Source organism: Carassius auratus, chromosome 48 (genome assembly GCF_003368295.1).
Source record: "Carassius auratus strain Wakin chromosome 48, ASM336829v1, whole genome shotgun sequence".
Classification (NCBI taxonomy): Eukaryota; Metazoa; Chordata; class Actinopteri; order Cypriniformes; family Cyprinidae; genus Carassius; species Carassius auratus.
The window spans coordinates 11,340,959-11,356,102 of NC_039290.1; the positions used below are offsets into that span (position 1 = coordinate 11,340,959).

Consider the following 15,144-nt stretch of genomic DNA (forward strand, 5'->3'; position numbering starts at 1 on the left):
TTACAAAGAAAAAAATATCACTTCATTGTTTTTGTTTTTTTTTGCTATATAGCTCAGCATCTACATGATTAATAAACAAATCTCATTTAGCTGAGAAACCTTAAATAATATATTAATTTCGCTGACAAGAAGTGATAATCTGTTTTTGAAGAGTTCCCTTCATGAACAGTGCATTTGCTTATAGTAATTAAAATATTAAGGCTTTTTTCCCCCATAACTTTGGATTGATGTACACGTGGGTTCACCTAATAATAATAATATAAAAAAAGGGCTATTCTTAGACACATATGTCAATGGTGTTATGTATTTCATCCACTTTCCATTCAGAAGTATGTGCAAACCTCTTGTTTTGGGGACAGTAATAGTTTATTCTCACAGATGATGAGGTTATTGCTTGAAATACACTAATCTGAGTGAGTTAATTGATGTGAGTCAAAAGGCTATGGAATAAAAGACCCACAAAAAGGAAAAAATGGACTTAAATCCACCTGTCCAATCCAAACTGTTTATGAAGGCTTGAGTTTCTGACAGCTTTGACATATGAGATCAACATTGGACGAGTTTTCAAAAATCATATAATAGCAGGGGAATTTAATACCATTTGCACATCAACACGCTGCTGTTCCTGGAGTAGACGGAGATGGATGTTTGGTTAAACGTGGTCAATGATCCAGTTTTTGTCAGGGGCTTCACTGCACCGCTGAAGGAAGGGAACGGTGATACACGGGAAATAGTGAACACACCAGGGTCCTGCGTGCTTCCCAATCAGGGGTTTCCTCTATGTCTGACCCCTGCCAGGCACTCCTGTCAGATCCTTCCTTATGATCTCATTCACTACAGAAATGACAGAAAACAAGAACATGTTTCAAAACCAAAGGACAGAACATTTGTGAACTGCATAATGTATATTTAATATATATATATATATATATATATATATATATATATATATATATATATATATATATATATATATATATATGTGTATGTATGTATGTATGTATATGTGTGTGTGTGTGACCCTGGACCACAAATCCTTAAGTCGCTGGGTATATTTGTAACAATAGCCAAAAAAAAAAAAAAAAAACATTATATGGGTCAAACTTTTTGATTTTAGATTTTTTTATTAATGTCAAAATCATTAGGATATTAAGTAAACATCATGTTCCCTGAAGATATTTTTTTGTTTTCCTACCGTAAATATATCAAAACTTAAGTTTTGATTAATAATATGCATTGCTATGAATTCATTTGGACAACTTCAAAGGCGATTTTCTATATATTTCGATTTTTTTTGCACCCTCAGATTCCAGATATTCAAATAATTGTATCTCGGCAAATATTGCCCGATCCTAATAAACCATACATCAATGGAAGGTTTGTTTATCAGTTTTCAAATGACACACACACACACAAATATCACTTTTACTGCATGTAAACTGCAGTGACACTGAATGGGCACTAGGTGGAAGGGAATCATCTGACAGAACAGGCTCAGTGAAGCCCTTGTATTGGCCATTACTTCCTGTTGTTACTCTTTTTACAGGGGGGCATAAATGGAAACTTTTAGTGCCTCTTCATTCTGAGAATAGCAGCAGGGCGCGTGGGGTTGTCAACACAATCACAATAGCACCACACACCAACTCCAGTCTAGCCACAACTCAGACATGAACAAAGGTCACAGTAAGATCAAATCACACAAATGTGGGAATACACCTCTAGCAAGGTCTGAGTTAAGCATGGAATAAAATGATGACAAATTCATGGTACGATTGATGGTACGATTACATGGTAGACTAAGAACAAGTTGGTACAATAAATGCATGTTACTGTCCAAAAGTATTACCATGGTATCATGTTCAAAAACGTTTAGTAGGTAAGTAATGGTATAAATAAAATAAGTTGTAGGATAGACAAATTATTCCATTTGTTATATATTATATATTATATATATATATATATATATATATATATATATATTATATATATATATATATATATATATATCCACCATTCTGAACTGCAGCATCATGCAGACTTTGCTTTACAAACTCTTTACAAACTTTACGGCATGAAGAGAATGTGGTTTAACCTGATTGGCCACATCCTCAGTGGCGTATACTATCAGGACAAGACACTTCGTGCTGGAAACCCAGAGCACAGCCAGGTCATCACTACCACAATGTCATGCTGTTTGTTAGAAAGGATTTGCTGGAATAACAGTGGTAGCATATAGATTCTCTTGAGCCAAGTTATTGAGGGCCATTCTGAATATTTAGCATTAAATAAATGAAGCCCATTAAAGCAAGCTGCACTCTTTTATTAGCAATGAATAATGCAATATTACATAGTAACAAAAAAGCAAACAACAAGCTATAGTGCTCTGTATTTGAAGTGCAACACCACGTCAATGTAAAACAGTAAAAATGCACAAATGTATGCATAAGAAAAACATCACTAAGTGGCCAACCAAGAAGCAAATAAACCATACTGAAAAACTGTGACAAATAGCGTATGTTGTGGTAAAAGCTTGCGTTAGAGAAGGAACTTGATGTTGAACTGATTTCCCCATTTGAAGCTTTGATTGTGCAAGAAGCAAAATGCCACAGATATAAAAGTCTAAACTGAAAATAAACAGATTAAAAATAGCATGAAGCATTTAAACCAGCTCCGATATGATAAATGCTTAGTAAATAGTAAATGCTGCTTCATTAATTCATTAAATGGCCTTTTAAATTCTAAATAAATAAACGTTGGAATACATAATACTAAAATGCATTATTCAGGAAATTTGTGATAACTGTGATTAGGCTCAAATAAAACCGTTTTTCTTTTCAGTAGAATCTACAACAGCACAATCAAGAAAGTCTCGCGGTTTTATACAAACTAAGTATGGGAGCTCTACGTGGATGACATCTGTTTTTCCCTCCTAGACCAATGAAGAACAGATGAGAGAGGAATATACCAGTAGCAACGGGATGCTGTGCTGCTTTATCAGCGAGTAAAAAAGAAAGAAAAACTAATACATGCCCCTGCAGTCATTGCAGACTGCAGATCTTACTATGGTACAGCTTAAAAAAACTCTCATCTGCAAGGAAGCTGGACCTTTTGACACGTAACAGCAGTAAGAAACTAGTTTTCGTCTGAATTTAATACATGTGGTGCTTCTCTGAGCAAAACTTGCTGATGTGGCTTTTAGCACCTAGCAAGTTGCTAAGTGGTTTCGTAATGGACCAAAGAAAAATCCCCAAAACAATCTAAAATCAGATCACTTAGAAACATAATAACACACATCTTCGAAAATAAGCCCCATGATGAAGTATTCTTCCTGTACATACATAGACAACCATGCAATGTAAAGAAAAGGGGGCTTATAGGGAAAGAAATGAAGGGTTGGCACCACACTGATGGTTTAGAGCTGTAAAGGAAGAAGTGTACAGACTGGACGTATAATAGGTGAGTGTCTGGCTGGAGAGACCTTAGCCAATCAGGAAGCTTGTTTACTAAACCAATGGTGGAGAGTTTAGAAAGAGCATAGTAGATGACTCAGTCTCCACTATGTGTGTGCGCACGCATATACTCAACTATACTTGGGGACAAAAACGTGAAAAGTTTTCTTTTAGGTGTAGGGTTAGGCTGTAGTCCTTATTATTAGCTTTATATAAAAACAACCTTTAGTCTTAAGGTAAATCTTCCTGTGGACCAGAACTGTGTGTATGTGGATCAGGTTTTGCAAACACCTCAAAAAGTATAGTAAAACCTGGAATCCACTATATTGAGGGACCAGTCAAATGCTCTATGATGAAAGTGGCTTAAAGTATAAATAAAATATTTGCTCAGTATTAAAGCAATAGAAGTCCACCAGTGGAAAATCCACCCTGATAGAAAAACATGACAACATAGAATGACAGGAATCCTATTTGACTTTAGGTATATATACTGTATGTGTATGGACCTTAGACTAAGTAGACACCATTTGTAGATGTACCTAGGTGATCATTTGTTTATATAATGCAATACAAAAAATGTATCTTTTTGGGGATAAAAAAACAGCACTATCTCTAACTAAGGTTCTATACAGCAGAGCAAGAAATGAGCAAGTATGTTGAAAAGAGTGTAAAGACAGTGAATAGACATACAGCACATGATCTACAAGTTAGTGTGTGTGTGTGTGTGTGTGTGGTGGGTATGGGCTAGCACTAAGGCAATAATAAAGCCACAGTGTAGTAAAACAGCGTAAACAGTAAAAAAAAGTTTAGTAAAGAGCGTAAAGGACAGGAAGAGTCTACACACAGGCCTGACTGTTTTCCCCACCAAAACAGACCAGTTTTAGAAAGAGCAAATCCAAAAGTTAACTATCTAGATCTCCTACCCTTTCAACTCTGCTTTCTGTACTATGTTACACTCTGTAAACTACAGATGCTGCTTAATTCGAACACCACTTTCAAAGAACAAAGCTACGTCCTTATCAGGACACCATTTTTACAGCCAAAAATCCAAAGTCTTGGCGTATAAATGGTCCAAAACTGGATGCAAGTGATCTGAAACTAATGTGCACGGCTTACGTGCTCTATCTAAATTATTCCTGCTGCTCTCTCCAGCTGGAAGACCTTCAGCTCTGATGCCTCGGGCTTTGGTTCCAGCCTGGGAAGTCTAAGTTGAGCCAGTTGAGCACTGGAAGATTGGCCAACATTGTACCCTAAAAACTCTAGGCCAGCTTGGCTGTTTATAACACCTGTTAAGGGCCAATGTGGAGATGAGTTAAAATCAAAGGTGTACAGTCAAGGAAAACTAAAAAAAGATCATTTTGGACTAATGTACAATTTCAAGGTTGGTACTAGCCTAGGCTTGTACCAGCCTAGTCGATCAAGCTGGTGGACCACCATCGCTTAAAACTTTGGCTGGCAAAGCTGTTCAAACAGTCTTGCTGGTTAAGGCTGTAAAGAAGTCATCTAGAATTAACACAAAACATGTGCCTCACTTGCTATTGAGAAATGCAAAACATGCATGTTCATAATGAAATTAATGAAGGTACAGTTTCTATACAGAAAGCCAACCACAGAAACCCTGATACCCCCTTCAAAAGCCACTATCTAATTCTAAGTGAGATAGATCAATCTGCATGAGTCATATTACAAACGGTTGTGTGTGAAGGTCCTGGCAGACATCAAACGGGGAGATGTTAGTGGGTGGATCGCTACACCTTGACACCTCTGCAAGCAGAAACAAATGGGACTTTTTGTTGTCGTCATTCTTCCTGCTCTCGGTGACCTGGACTTTGTCTGAACTACAGGTATCACTTCTTCAAAGTAAAACTGGAGCACAAAGCTTCTTAACTAGCTTAAACCAACTAGTTTAGGGTGGTTCATAATTAGGCCAGTCAGCCTCATCAAAAAGACCATGGCTAAATCCACTAAGCTGAAGTGAAAGCTAAAAGTTGCTCATGAGTAGAATGACAAAAACAGCTGCGACGCACCTTGAGAGATTCAGCAACTTCAGCGAATAACTGTGGCCCAACAGAACACGCTGCATTTCAAAACTATTTTGGGTTGGAGTGGTAAAGTGGTAATTTCCTAGTTTCCAAAATTGTTGCAAGAGCACAGGATTCTGTGTGGCCACTATTATTGCCTGAGATTTTTATAAATCACAGCAGTTTCTGTCTTGCTTTAAAGGGCTTTAATGAGGGAATTCACTGGCACCATGATGGGTTTACCATAGTGGTATTAAACTCTAATGGAGCTACCAGAAATTATTGTACATAAAATGGGGGGGTCTAAGGGATTCTAAAACAGCAACCTTGTTTAAGGTTTAAGGTCCTGGGAATCTCATAGTAACTCTCTATGACGTGTCTACAGTTGCAGTGTTGCTGTTTACTCAGGGAAACCCTATTAGATGTATGCAGAAGAAACTCCATTCTTTGCTCCTGGTCTCATCCGCTTCAGTTTTCCATCCAACATGGCCCTTTTCCTTTTCCTGCGAACTTCCACCCATTACTATCTTGTTCAGATCAAGCTGTTTTCTGGATAAGTGCAGCAGCTGCAAACATGTGTTCTATCCTCCAGATTGGCGAGAGTACAGCTTGTGGGGAAAAAGCAAATCCTCTCGTGGGTTACCCCCACAGTATTGGGGGGTGCTGGGCCAAGGGGAAGCCCTGGCCAAGTATAACAAACAAAAAGGCTTTCCCCAGCTCTCCCAGGCAGCCATTCCACTGTTTGACAAAGGGTTGCCATGGCACCTTTTTTTTTTTTTTAATCATAACACTGTCAACATGTCCAAGCAGTTTTGGAGCTACTCAGTTTTCCTTTTCTTTTTTTATTTGAGAAGTCAAAAAAGCACCCATTTATTTGTCAGATACAGCATGTAAGGAACCCCCCCGCATGTGACGTAATGAACCACAAGAGAAACTCAGACCCCTCAAACTCCCAAATTGCCTTACAGAAGTGACACTGGAATCTTATGCCTTCCCTTGCCAGTTTTCTGCAACATAGTGGTTTGGCCATTTTCAGTGTCATTATAACATGGATTTGTTTTTTTTTGACCCAACTGAAAAACAAGGGTGTGGGTGAGGAAATGAAATTCATTCCAGATAATTAATTCCTATTTTACTCTTCCTGAGTAATGTAAAATATATACAAAATCGATCTTTCATTCATTCCACTTCATTCAATACACATTATTCTGAGTTTCTCACTGTCCTTGGGTCATATGTGTGAGAAAGAAAGAAAAACTAAATTTTAAGACAACAAAAGATGGACTCGACAAGCACTCTTCCTGCTATTGTCTCAAAGCAGACAAAACTTGCTCAGGGGCATTTTTAATGGTACATTAACATGCTATCAGTCAAAGAACGTGCCAGAATGGCTCTTGACAATGCATTCCTACGACCACATATTTTAAAGACAATTTGAAAAGCATGTCACTTCATGCATATGCACTGACAGATGCTTTTTGAGCCACAGTATATATTGGCACACTATTTAAGAAGCAGTTTCTAAAGCTTCCCAATCAGTATGCTTATTTGTACATAATTACGAGTTCCTACTATCAACTATCAGAACAGCTACTGGTAAACCCTGTAGCTACTCACCATCATCAAGGTAGGCCTGGTCCAAGTTCTCCTGCTTGACTGTGACACGTCCAGGAACGCTGGTTCTCTGTTCTTCTGCTGAGGAACATCTCTGGGGCTCTGCTTGGACAGGTGGTGACCTGTCTTTGGCCACTCTCTGGAGGAAGGGCTGTTGTTGGATGACTGTTGGGTAATTCTGAGGGTGCTGAGGGGCCTGGGCTGGTTCTGGTGAACGATTTGCCGCTGTGGCTTGAGGACCATGCTGATTGTAGCCCTCGCAATAAATGATGTGTTGATGTTCTGGAGGTGGTGGCGCAGGAGGATCCCCACCTCTGAGCAGGTGGTGGTTGGTGGGAGAGAACTGGATGATTGAGGGATGCTGATTGGAAGGATGCTGGCCAGCCAGATGAGAGGACTGGGCTGGGGAACCAGTGTGGACCAGAACTGATCGATGGGAGTCTGGAATCATAGTGGCTCCCGTCTGAGAGTAAATAGGACTGCTTGACAAGCTCTTTCCAGGACGGGTGTACATTATGGCTGGACTCTGCTGCTGAAATCGGTGGTCTGGAGGGGAGACACCCAGGCGGGTCTGCTGACAGGGGACGAGCCCAGGTACCAGACCACTGTCTGGGGGGATGACCCCACGAGGGTTATAGTATGGCTGTGGAGACACCCCCAGCATTTGTGACAAGGAATATCCCATCGGACCAGGTTCATATTCATCCACTGGCTCTTTCTTAATAGAGGGAACTAGAGAAGTAAAATAACCGTGAGAATAACTGTGATGGAGCGTTCAAAGTGCACTCAGACTTAACATTAATATCACAGAGAGGGTAAATTATATGCAAACTGCAAACTGAGTCATCACATATAAAAATCATACAATTACAGTAAATAATTCCCCAACCACGATAAAGGTACAGGAGCCGAAATAATCTGCGCACCTGGTAGAGGCATGTAGGTGAAATGCTGAGGTTGACTGCGCTTCCGTTTCCCATTTATTACGTAGAAGTTGACTTTGGCAGGATGGCAAATGGATGGGTCTCTATACGGAGGCACTTCAATGAACAGCATGCTCTGTGAATGAGAGAATTGTTTTATTTGCTGCATCTATACACAGTGTACAAGAACAGCATTAGATATAGACCTTCAGTAAGGACAGTTATTCATGTAATATAGGCAATGGACATACCGGCTGGCTTTTGTCTTTGTCAACTGTAGCTTCCAATTCCCAAATTTGCTGTCCATCTGGAAATAGAAAGAGGAAAAAAAATGTTGATTAAATTAGCTAAAATTGTGTTGCTTAAGTTAAGCTGAGATTCTCTATCTATCTATCTATCTATCTATCTATCTATCTATCTATCTATCTATCTATCTATCTATCTATCTATCTATAATTTGCGAGACAAAACGTCTTGCATCACACATGTTTGGTGTCAAAGTTCCTCCCTCCCAGTTTGGGGAAATACAGGTTTGGCCAACCAGCTTTATGATTGCAACACTTTGACCTTTCTCATTGGCACACATTGCTTCTTCCCCTTGTTTTTCATGACTCAACTCTGTTTTGACAGGTAAAGTGGGTGATGAGTTGTGGTTCATCTGTCATATCCATAGATCATAGGGTTCTTACGCAATTCATCGCCTACAGACTGGTTCCCATACCATAGAGGCTGCCTGTGACACAAGTCAGTTACATTTCTTCCCATTTTTAACCACAATTGTACCCCACACCCACTTCTTGAGGCATCAATGTTGACCTCACGACACAACCTTTCTCATTAACTTTATGTATGACCAAATTGTCTGCACTGTGCGTCCCTAATAGCTCACATAGCATTTGGCCTTCCGTGTTTGAATTTCTATACAAATCTAACATTTCTACCTATTTCTACCCACAACCACTTCTTCAGACATCACTACTGACCTCATGACAGTCCAAAAACTCTACATGCTCAGACTGGCAAAGTTTGTAATCAAAGGTCCGAGATCTCAGTATGACCAATGTGAACTGTGCATCCCTAATCCCAAGGATCTTTTTCAAATAGGAATTACATAACAGTGCAGCTGTATTCGGTCTGCCATTTTTGAATTTATACACAAATCCAAAAACCATAGTAATAGAAAGTAAACAACATTTCAACATCAAAAAAAAATAAAAAAAATAATTATAATAAATAAATCTTTAAACCAGAACAGTAAAATAGCATTCCTACCAAATTAGTCACTAAACCAGGAACGATTTTGCTCCGTATAACAGCAGCATGTGGGAAACCCCTCGTTGGGCTGCAAATGAGAGACGTGTGGCTTAAATGAGTCAGCTCTAGTGAGGGGGATTCCACTTGCAGTGCCAGGACAACATCTTTAAACTGTTTTATGATCAAACTGCTCCTTTTCACCCGCAACAGGTGATGAGTGCTTCTTCCTTGGCCATTCTGCTTGTTTGCAGTTTGTTCCAAAGCTCCTTGTTCAGGATCCATGGGTTTGTTTTTCATTTTTGCATATAAGTAGCCATAGAAGATTTGTGAGTGAAAGCCCAGCTCGGCATAAAAAGAGAAATCGGGAAGAGCCAGCAAAACTCCAGCCAAAGGCAGCTGTCTCCCATTTCAGAGGGATTTCACAGTCATAATGGTTCAGAATGCTCTGTGAAGATTAAAAACCCTTCACAACAAAAGCAATTCTTATTTTTTTAGAACCTTCTTTAACAGGTTATTTTTCTAAACCTTTTAGTTTAATATTTAATAGAAATAGACAACATTTAAATGAACTGTTGCCACATCATGCTCATCTGGATCTTAATATAAGCACAGAGGGGATCTTGAATTATGTAATCATCTGCTCACCCTCCTGTCAATAAAACATATGACTTTTAATTGTTTAAAGACTTTGTGAGCACACTGTATATTTAGAAAAAATAAAATGTGTTAGTTATGGAGAGAGAGGGGCTAACGCATGAAAATCAACATCAAAAAGTTACCTAAAACAGTACTTGAGTAACGGCTCATTTCTGATAGACTAAACACATTGGCCTACACCTAACAGATCAATAAACAGAACTTCGCATCCTACCAAAACAAACAAAAAGCAGACGACACATTGCGTACATCCACAAAACAGAATGTAAACAGCAGTAGTGAAGCAAAGCAGAGGTGGTAGTAACGAGTTACATTTACTTGAGTAAATTTTTGGGGTAACCAATACTTTTTGGAGTATTTTTAAAGATGGGTACTTTTACTCTTACTTGAGTAATTTTTTTGGGGGAAAATCTGTACTTTTACTTCGTTACTGTGGGCGACGCTCCTCTCGTTACTTTATCTTAATGCAATAAATGTTATAAATGCTTCAGTTTGATCCAAACGCGCCGTCTACTTTTCTCTTGGCAATGAGCGATGCCCATTCAGGAATGATTCATTCTTTTGAGTCAGTTCTGTTCAAAGACTTGTTCAAACCAGTTAGCAAACGAGTGAATTGGTTAGTGAATCAGTTTGAATGAGTCGTTCAGTATCCTCCCGCGCTGTGCATTTGAAAGAGTTGTAACGTTTAAGAACAGAAACAGCATTGAAGACGTGGCTGGATCTGCACTGAATTGAAAGCAAATCAGCAAAGGCTATTATTTGCTTGCGATGAAGATCTGTATTGGATGAACACCACGTGTGCTGTCTACGGTTCAACAGGTGTAACTTGGGCTACACTCGATTACAGTACACGATACCATACTGTGACATTAGTTTGTTGTACGTGTAACTTATAACAGAGGGGAGTCAAGTTGAATGCAGCTTCCAAAAGACAAAAAATAGCCGATTAATATTTTCTATATTTGATACAATCACACCGGCGTGAGAACTCAGTGAGTCATATCATCAGCTGCTAAATTCAGATCTGTGATCGCTTGCTGGCACTGAGCCAAAGACAGACGCGTTTTTACAAGATTCTGTTGAGCTTATTAAAGTATTGGCCAATCAAAGGTGTTCCGATGAGTCATCGCTGAAATGCCAGTGCTTCCTTTACTGGCTCTCCGCTTTCTGGCGAATTCTCTCATCAGAAACAACAAAGTGCAGATGTGTGTACGAAACGGTAAATAAGATTTCACAGTGTTAACAGTTTCAGTGATTTTAATGGGAGTTTCTGAGAGTGACTGATAGACTGTCAGTGAAAATTATCTTTGATAATGTAAATGTTATTTGCTCTCTTTCTGAACAATAAAGATTAGTAGCAGAATATCACATTGACTTTCAATGTTAAATTCACATTTAATATAAAGTAAGTCATATTAAAAATATGTCATGGCATGACACCCATATTACTTAAGTAAACAGACAGGTTTTTATAATGAATTACATAATTAGGCTACTTTGACCATCGCATATTATAATTATTAACAATTTATGAAAAGTGTGAATCCATATATTTCATTATATAGTTCATGCTTCTGGGAATGTTTCTAATAAAAATGAAAAAAATAAATAAATAATAATAATGCTTAATAATAATTTGCTGTGGTTGCTGTGTGTCACATGACGACCCCCCCCCATGCCTAGACACAATTAATAATGATATTTCCACAATATTGACCCTTGCAGAAATATACATTTGTTTACATTTTGCAGAACAGATGAAAGAAGATCCGTCAATGTGCATTTGGTTCGTTATGTTCAGATGTTCCGTAACTTAGCTGTTATGTTAGGAGTTTTCACTCTTCTTTGTGTCAGAGGTTATTTATACATATATAATACATACTTATATAATTCATTTTGTGATCCTGATTTCTGAAGGATTATGTGACATTGAAGACTGGAGTAAAGGCTGATGAAATACATACACATACATATATATATATATATACACACACACACACACACACACACACACACACACACACACACACACACACACACATATATATATATATATATATATATATATATATATATATACGCACGCACACACACAAACACACACACACACACACACATATATATATATATATATATATACATATACGCACGTGCACACACACACACACACACACACACACAGATATATATATATATATATATATATATATATATATATATATATATATATATATATATATATACGCACGCACACACACATACACACACATAACATACATTTTATCTATATATCTAAATAAAAATAGGCTCAGTAAATATGACCCAAAGTAACTAGTAACTAACTACTTGAGTAGATTTTTTATCTGACTTTTTTACTCTTACTCATGTAACTATTCAGACTAGTACTTTTACTTGAGTACAGTTTTTGGGTACTCTACCCACCTCTGAGCAAATGTGAACACGATGGATAAAAAATAAAAAAGGCTGCAACGGGAATTCTGAAGGTTGAATGAGCATTTTCTAATCACAATCACACAGATGTGACTGGATTTTATATGCAAGCAAAACTGTCGGGTGCCACCTGTCCAAGGCAAAAAGCAGCGTCAATAAGAGCTAGTAGTCATAGCACACACACACACACACACACACACACACACACAATCCATCTGCTGCGCTTAGCATGCATGAAAGAGCACAGTGTGTGGGAGTGCCATAACAATGACACCTGCAGGCTCTACCACCAACACCACAACAACATCTAAACACACATCTGATACACTAAAACAGACTTCCTATAAGACTTTCTAGTCTTTAAGGACAATAAACTCTTCAAGATCTGATTCAAATAAATACAGAACGGCTTTTGAAACCCATTTTACTTTCCATAATGTGATACACTTCCCAAACACTGTAGTGGAAATCACTGTAAAGACTGGGGAAAGAAAGAAAAACATATGTATAGAAACTAAACGGAAACTAATTAGAGGCAGAGTAAGATAATATTTACAATAATCATTCTGTCATTGATAGATATTCATGGATCAACAATAGGTTTCTTTGTAAACAGATGGGAAATGGTTAAAAGTTGGGATAAAGGAAAGACACCGCGGGTGATATAGATTTTATTAAGTTTTTTTGCACAGTGCAAGTTTGCATATTTAAATATTATGTTTCAACATGCAAATGATTTATCTAATCAAATATGTACTAATTTGCATAAATTGGCAAAACTGAAATCCGAACACTGGTTCAAAAATTCTTCCATCTCATTTTGTTGACATTTTGGATGTATGAGGATTTTGGATATCTCTATTTATAAATTATCACCATGTTTTTAGGAATTAAGTGTATAAAATAATAAGTGAATTATATGCTATGAAGAAATCATAAAAACCTTTAGAATATAGATAAGAATAAGGGGCAGATTAACTAAACAGGGCAAATTATTATCCAAAATGTGAACATTTCTGTGGATTGATTTACTGACAATGTGCAAATTAAAGAACACATACACAGACATTTCCATAATGATCCACACAATCTACCAAGAGCAACACAAATCAACATCTGCTTTAAGACATGCTTTTCTGGAGTGTTAAATAATGGCACAATTACCAATAATTTGACGAGGGCAAACATTAGTTTATTCATTTTAATACTATCCCCCATAAATTTTGCATCTGAAAGGGAAACTCCTACAAATGCATATTCAGTGAGGTCAGACACAAAAATAATCTTCAGGCCAAAAAGACGGTTTGCGCTGGTTGTAAGATGTAATTACTAGTGAAGTGAAGGGGGGAAAAACAGCCTTTAATGATATGCATAGTAAAAGAAATCTACAGATGCAAAAAAAAAAGTGCAATAAAAAAAAGACTTAAGTGTATTTTGGATGTTTTGGTTCCACACATTATGACTAGTGCATGAAAAAATTTTTTTACCTCTTTTGCCTTAGTCTTACCTTAACTTCGTAGAGATGTGGTATTTTATTTTATTTTATTTTTTAATGCACGGTCAAAAGATGATATGCTACTTGCTATTGCCAATTCTAGAGAGCATTTAATTGGAAAAAACAAAATGTAAGATGCTTGTGTCTGCTAAAAGCTTATTTTGTCAACTTAAGAGTGCACTAGCATAATTGAAGGCCCCAAAGCTTATAGATACCTAAAAACTCAAATTTTAAATGAATTAAATGCAACTTTAACAGGTAAACGACAGTGAAATCGAACTGACGTAGATCAGTTTAAAGCTGACACTGTATTCAGATCAGAAATCTAAAACTTCATGCAAATGCCAGTGAAACCGATTAGAAAAGGTCACAATACAGATGAAAGCCTAATGGTCTTTTGCAGTCCACAGTCATTCATAAAGTTCACCCATGGGTTTGTGAGCGTCTGCAATGACGTCGTTTTAGCAGCTGTTCAGTTTGAGTATTTATTCTGTTCGTTTCAGATAAAACGATGACTCATGAAAATGGAAACAGCCATTTCGTGTTACACTTTTTGTGCACTGTGAATAATGTCTGATTAAATAAACCAGAGCAACTCTACACGTGTGTCACTGGACACAAAGGCGACACACTCTTCAGCAGAAGCCTCCCGCACACTGAAACAACAACAGAGAGAGGACAATGAAGCTTTGCCTCTTATCTGACAGATAATGCAAACTGTTGATGGGTAAACTGTCAGCGTGGTTTGCTTCTCAGTCTGAGCCACAGAAAACAAACAAAAAGCACAAAAACAGGTGCCGTAGAAAAGCAACAGTAAAAATTTAATATTATCTTATCTTATATATTAGTGCACTCCTAAACATTGACAAAATTCACTTTAGCAGGTAAACACCAGTGTTATTTTAGTATATTTTTTTCATTTCCATTTTCATTTTAGTAATTTTGTTGTTGTTGTTTGTCATTTTTTGTTGTTCAGCTGTAGTTATTTCATTACTTATGCTTAAGCTAAATTAAAACGAGAAATGTTGCTTTGCCAGCTAGCTGAAGTAAGCTTTTTATTGTATTTAATTTGTTTAGTTAACGTTTATGTCATGTAACATAATTTTCTATGGTTTTAGTTTTTTTTATAGTTTTAGTTAACTATAATTAGGGCTGCACAATGTGTTGTTTAAGCATCGATATCGCGATGTATGAATCCACGATAGTCACATTGCAGGATGTGCGATGTAGGCAGTCGTAGTTGATCCGTTATTCATTAACTGTACGGCCCTTGACGAATG

At 37.4% G+C, this 15,144-nt stretch overlaps 1 protein-coding gene across 2 annotated transcripts in view; it reads right to left on the reverse strand.

The window, feature by feature from the left end:
- Window positions 1–751: 751 nt before the first annotated feature.
- The window catches only part of LOC113065879 (nuclear factor of activated T-cells, cytoplasmic 2-like), a 32,730-nt gene continuing 18,337 nt past the window's right edge, over window positions 752–15,144 (reverse strand). For both annotated transcript variants that reach the window (XM_026237435.1, XM_026237434.1), the window contains exons 7-10: window positions 8,259–8,314; window positions 8,011–8,143; window positions 7,088–7,816; window positions 752–834 (exon numbers count right to left, since the gene is read on the reverse strand). In XM_026237435.1, coding sequence (XP_026093220.1) covers window positions 779–834; window positions 7,088–7,816; window positions 8,011–8,143; window positions 8,259–8,314 — 974 coding nt within the window. In that variant the 3' untranslated portion in view covers window positions 752–778. The remainder of the gene's footprint in view (window positions 835–7,087; window positions 7,817–8,010; window positions 8,144–8,258; window positions 8,315–15,144) is intronic.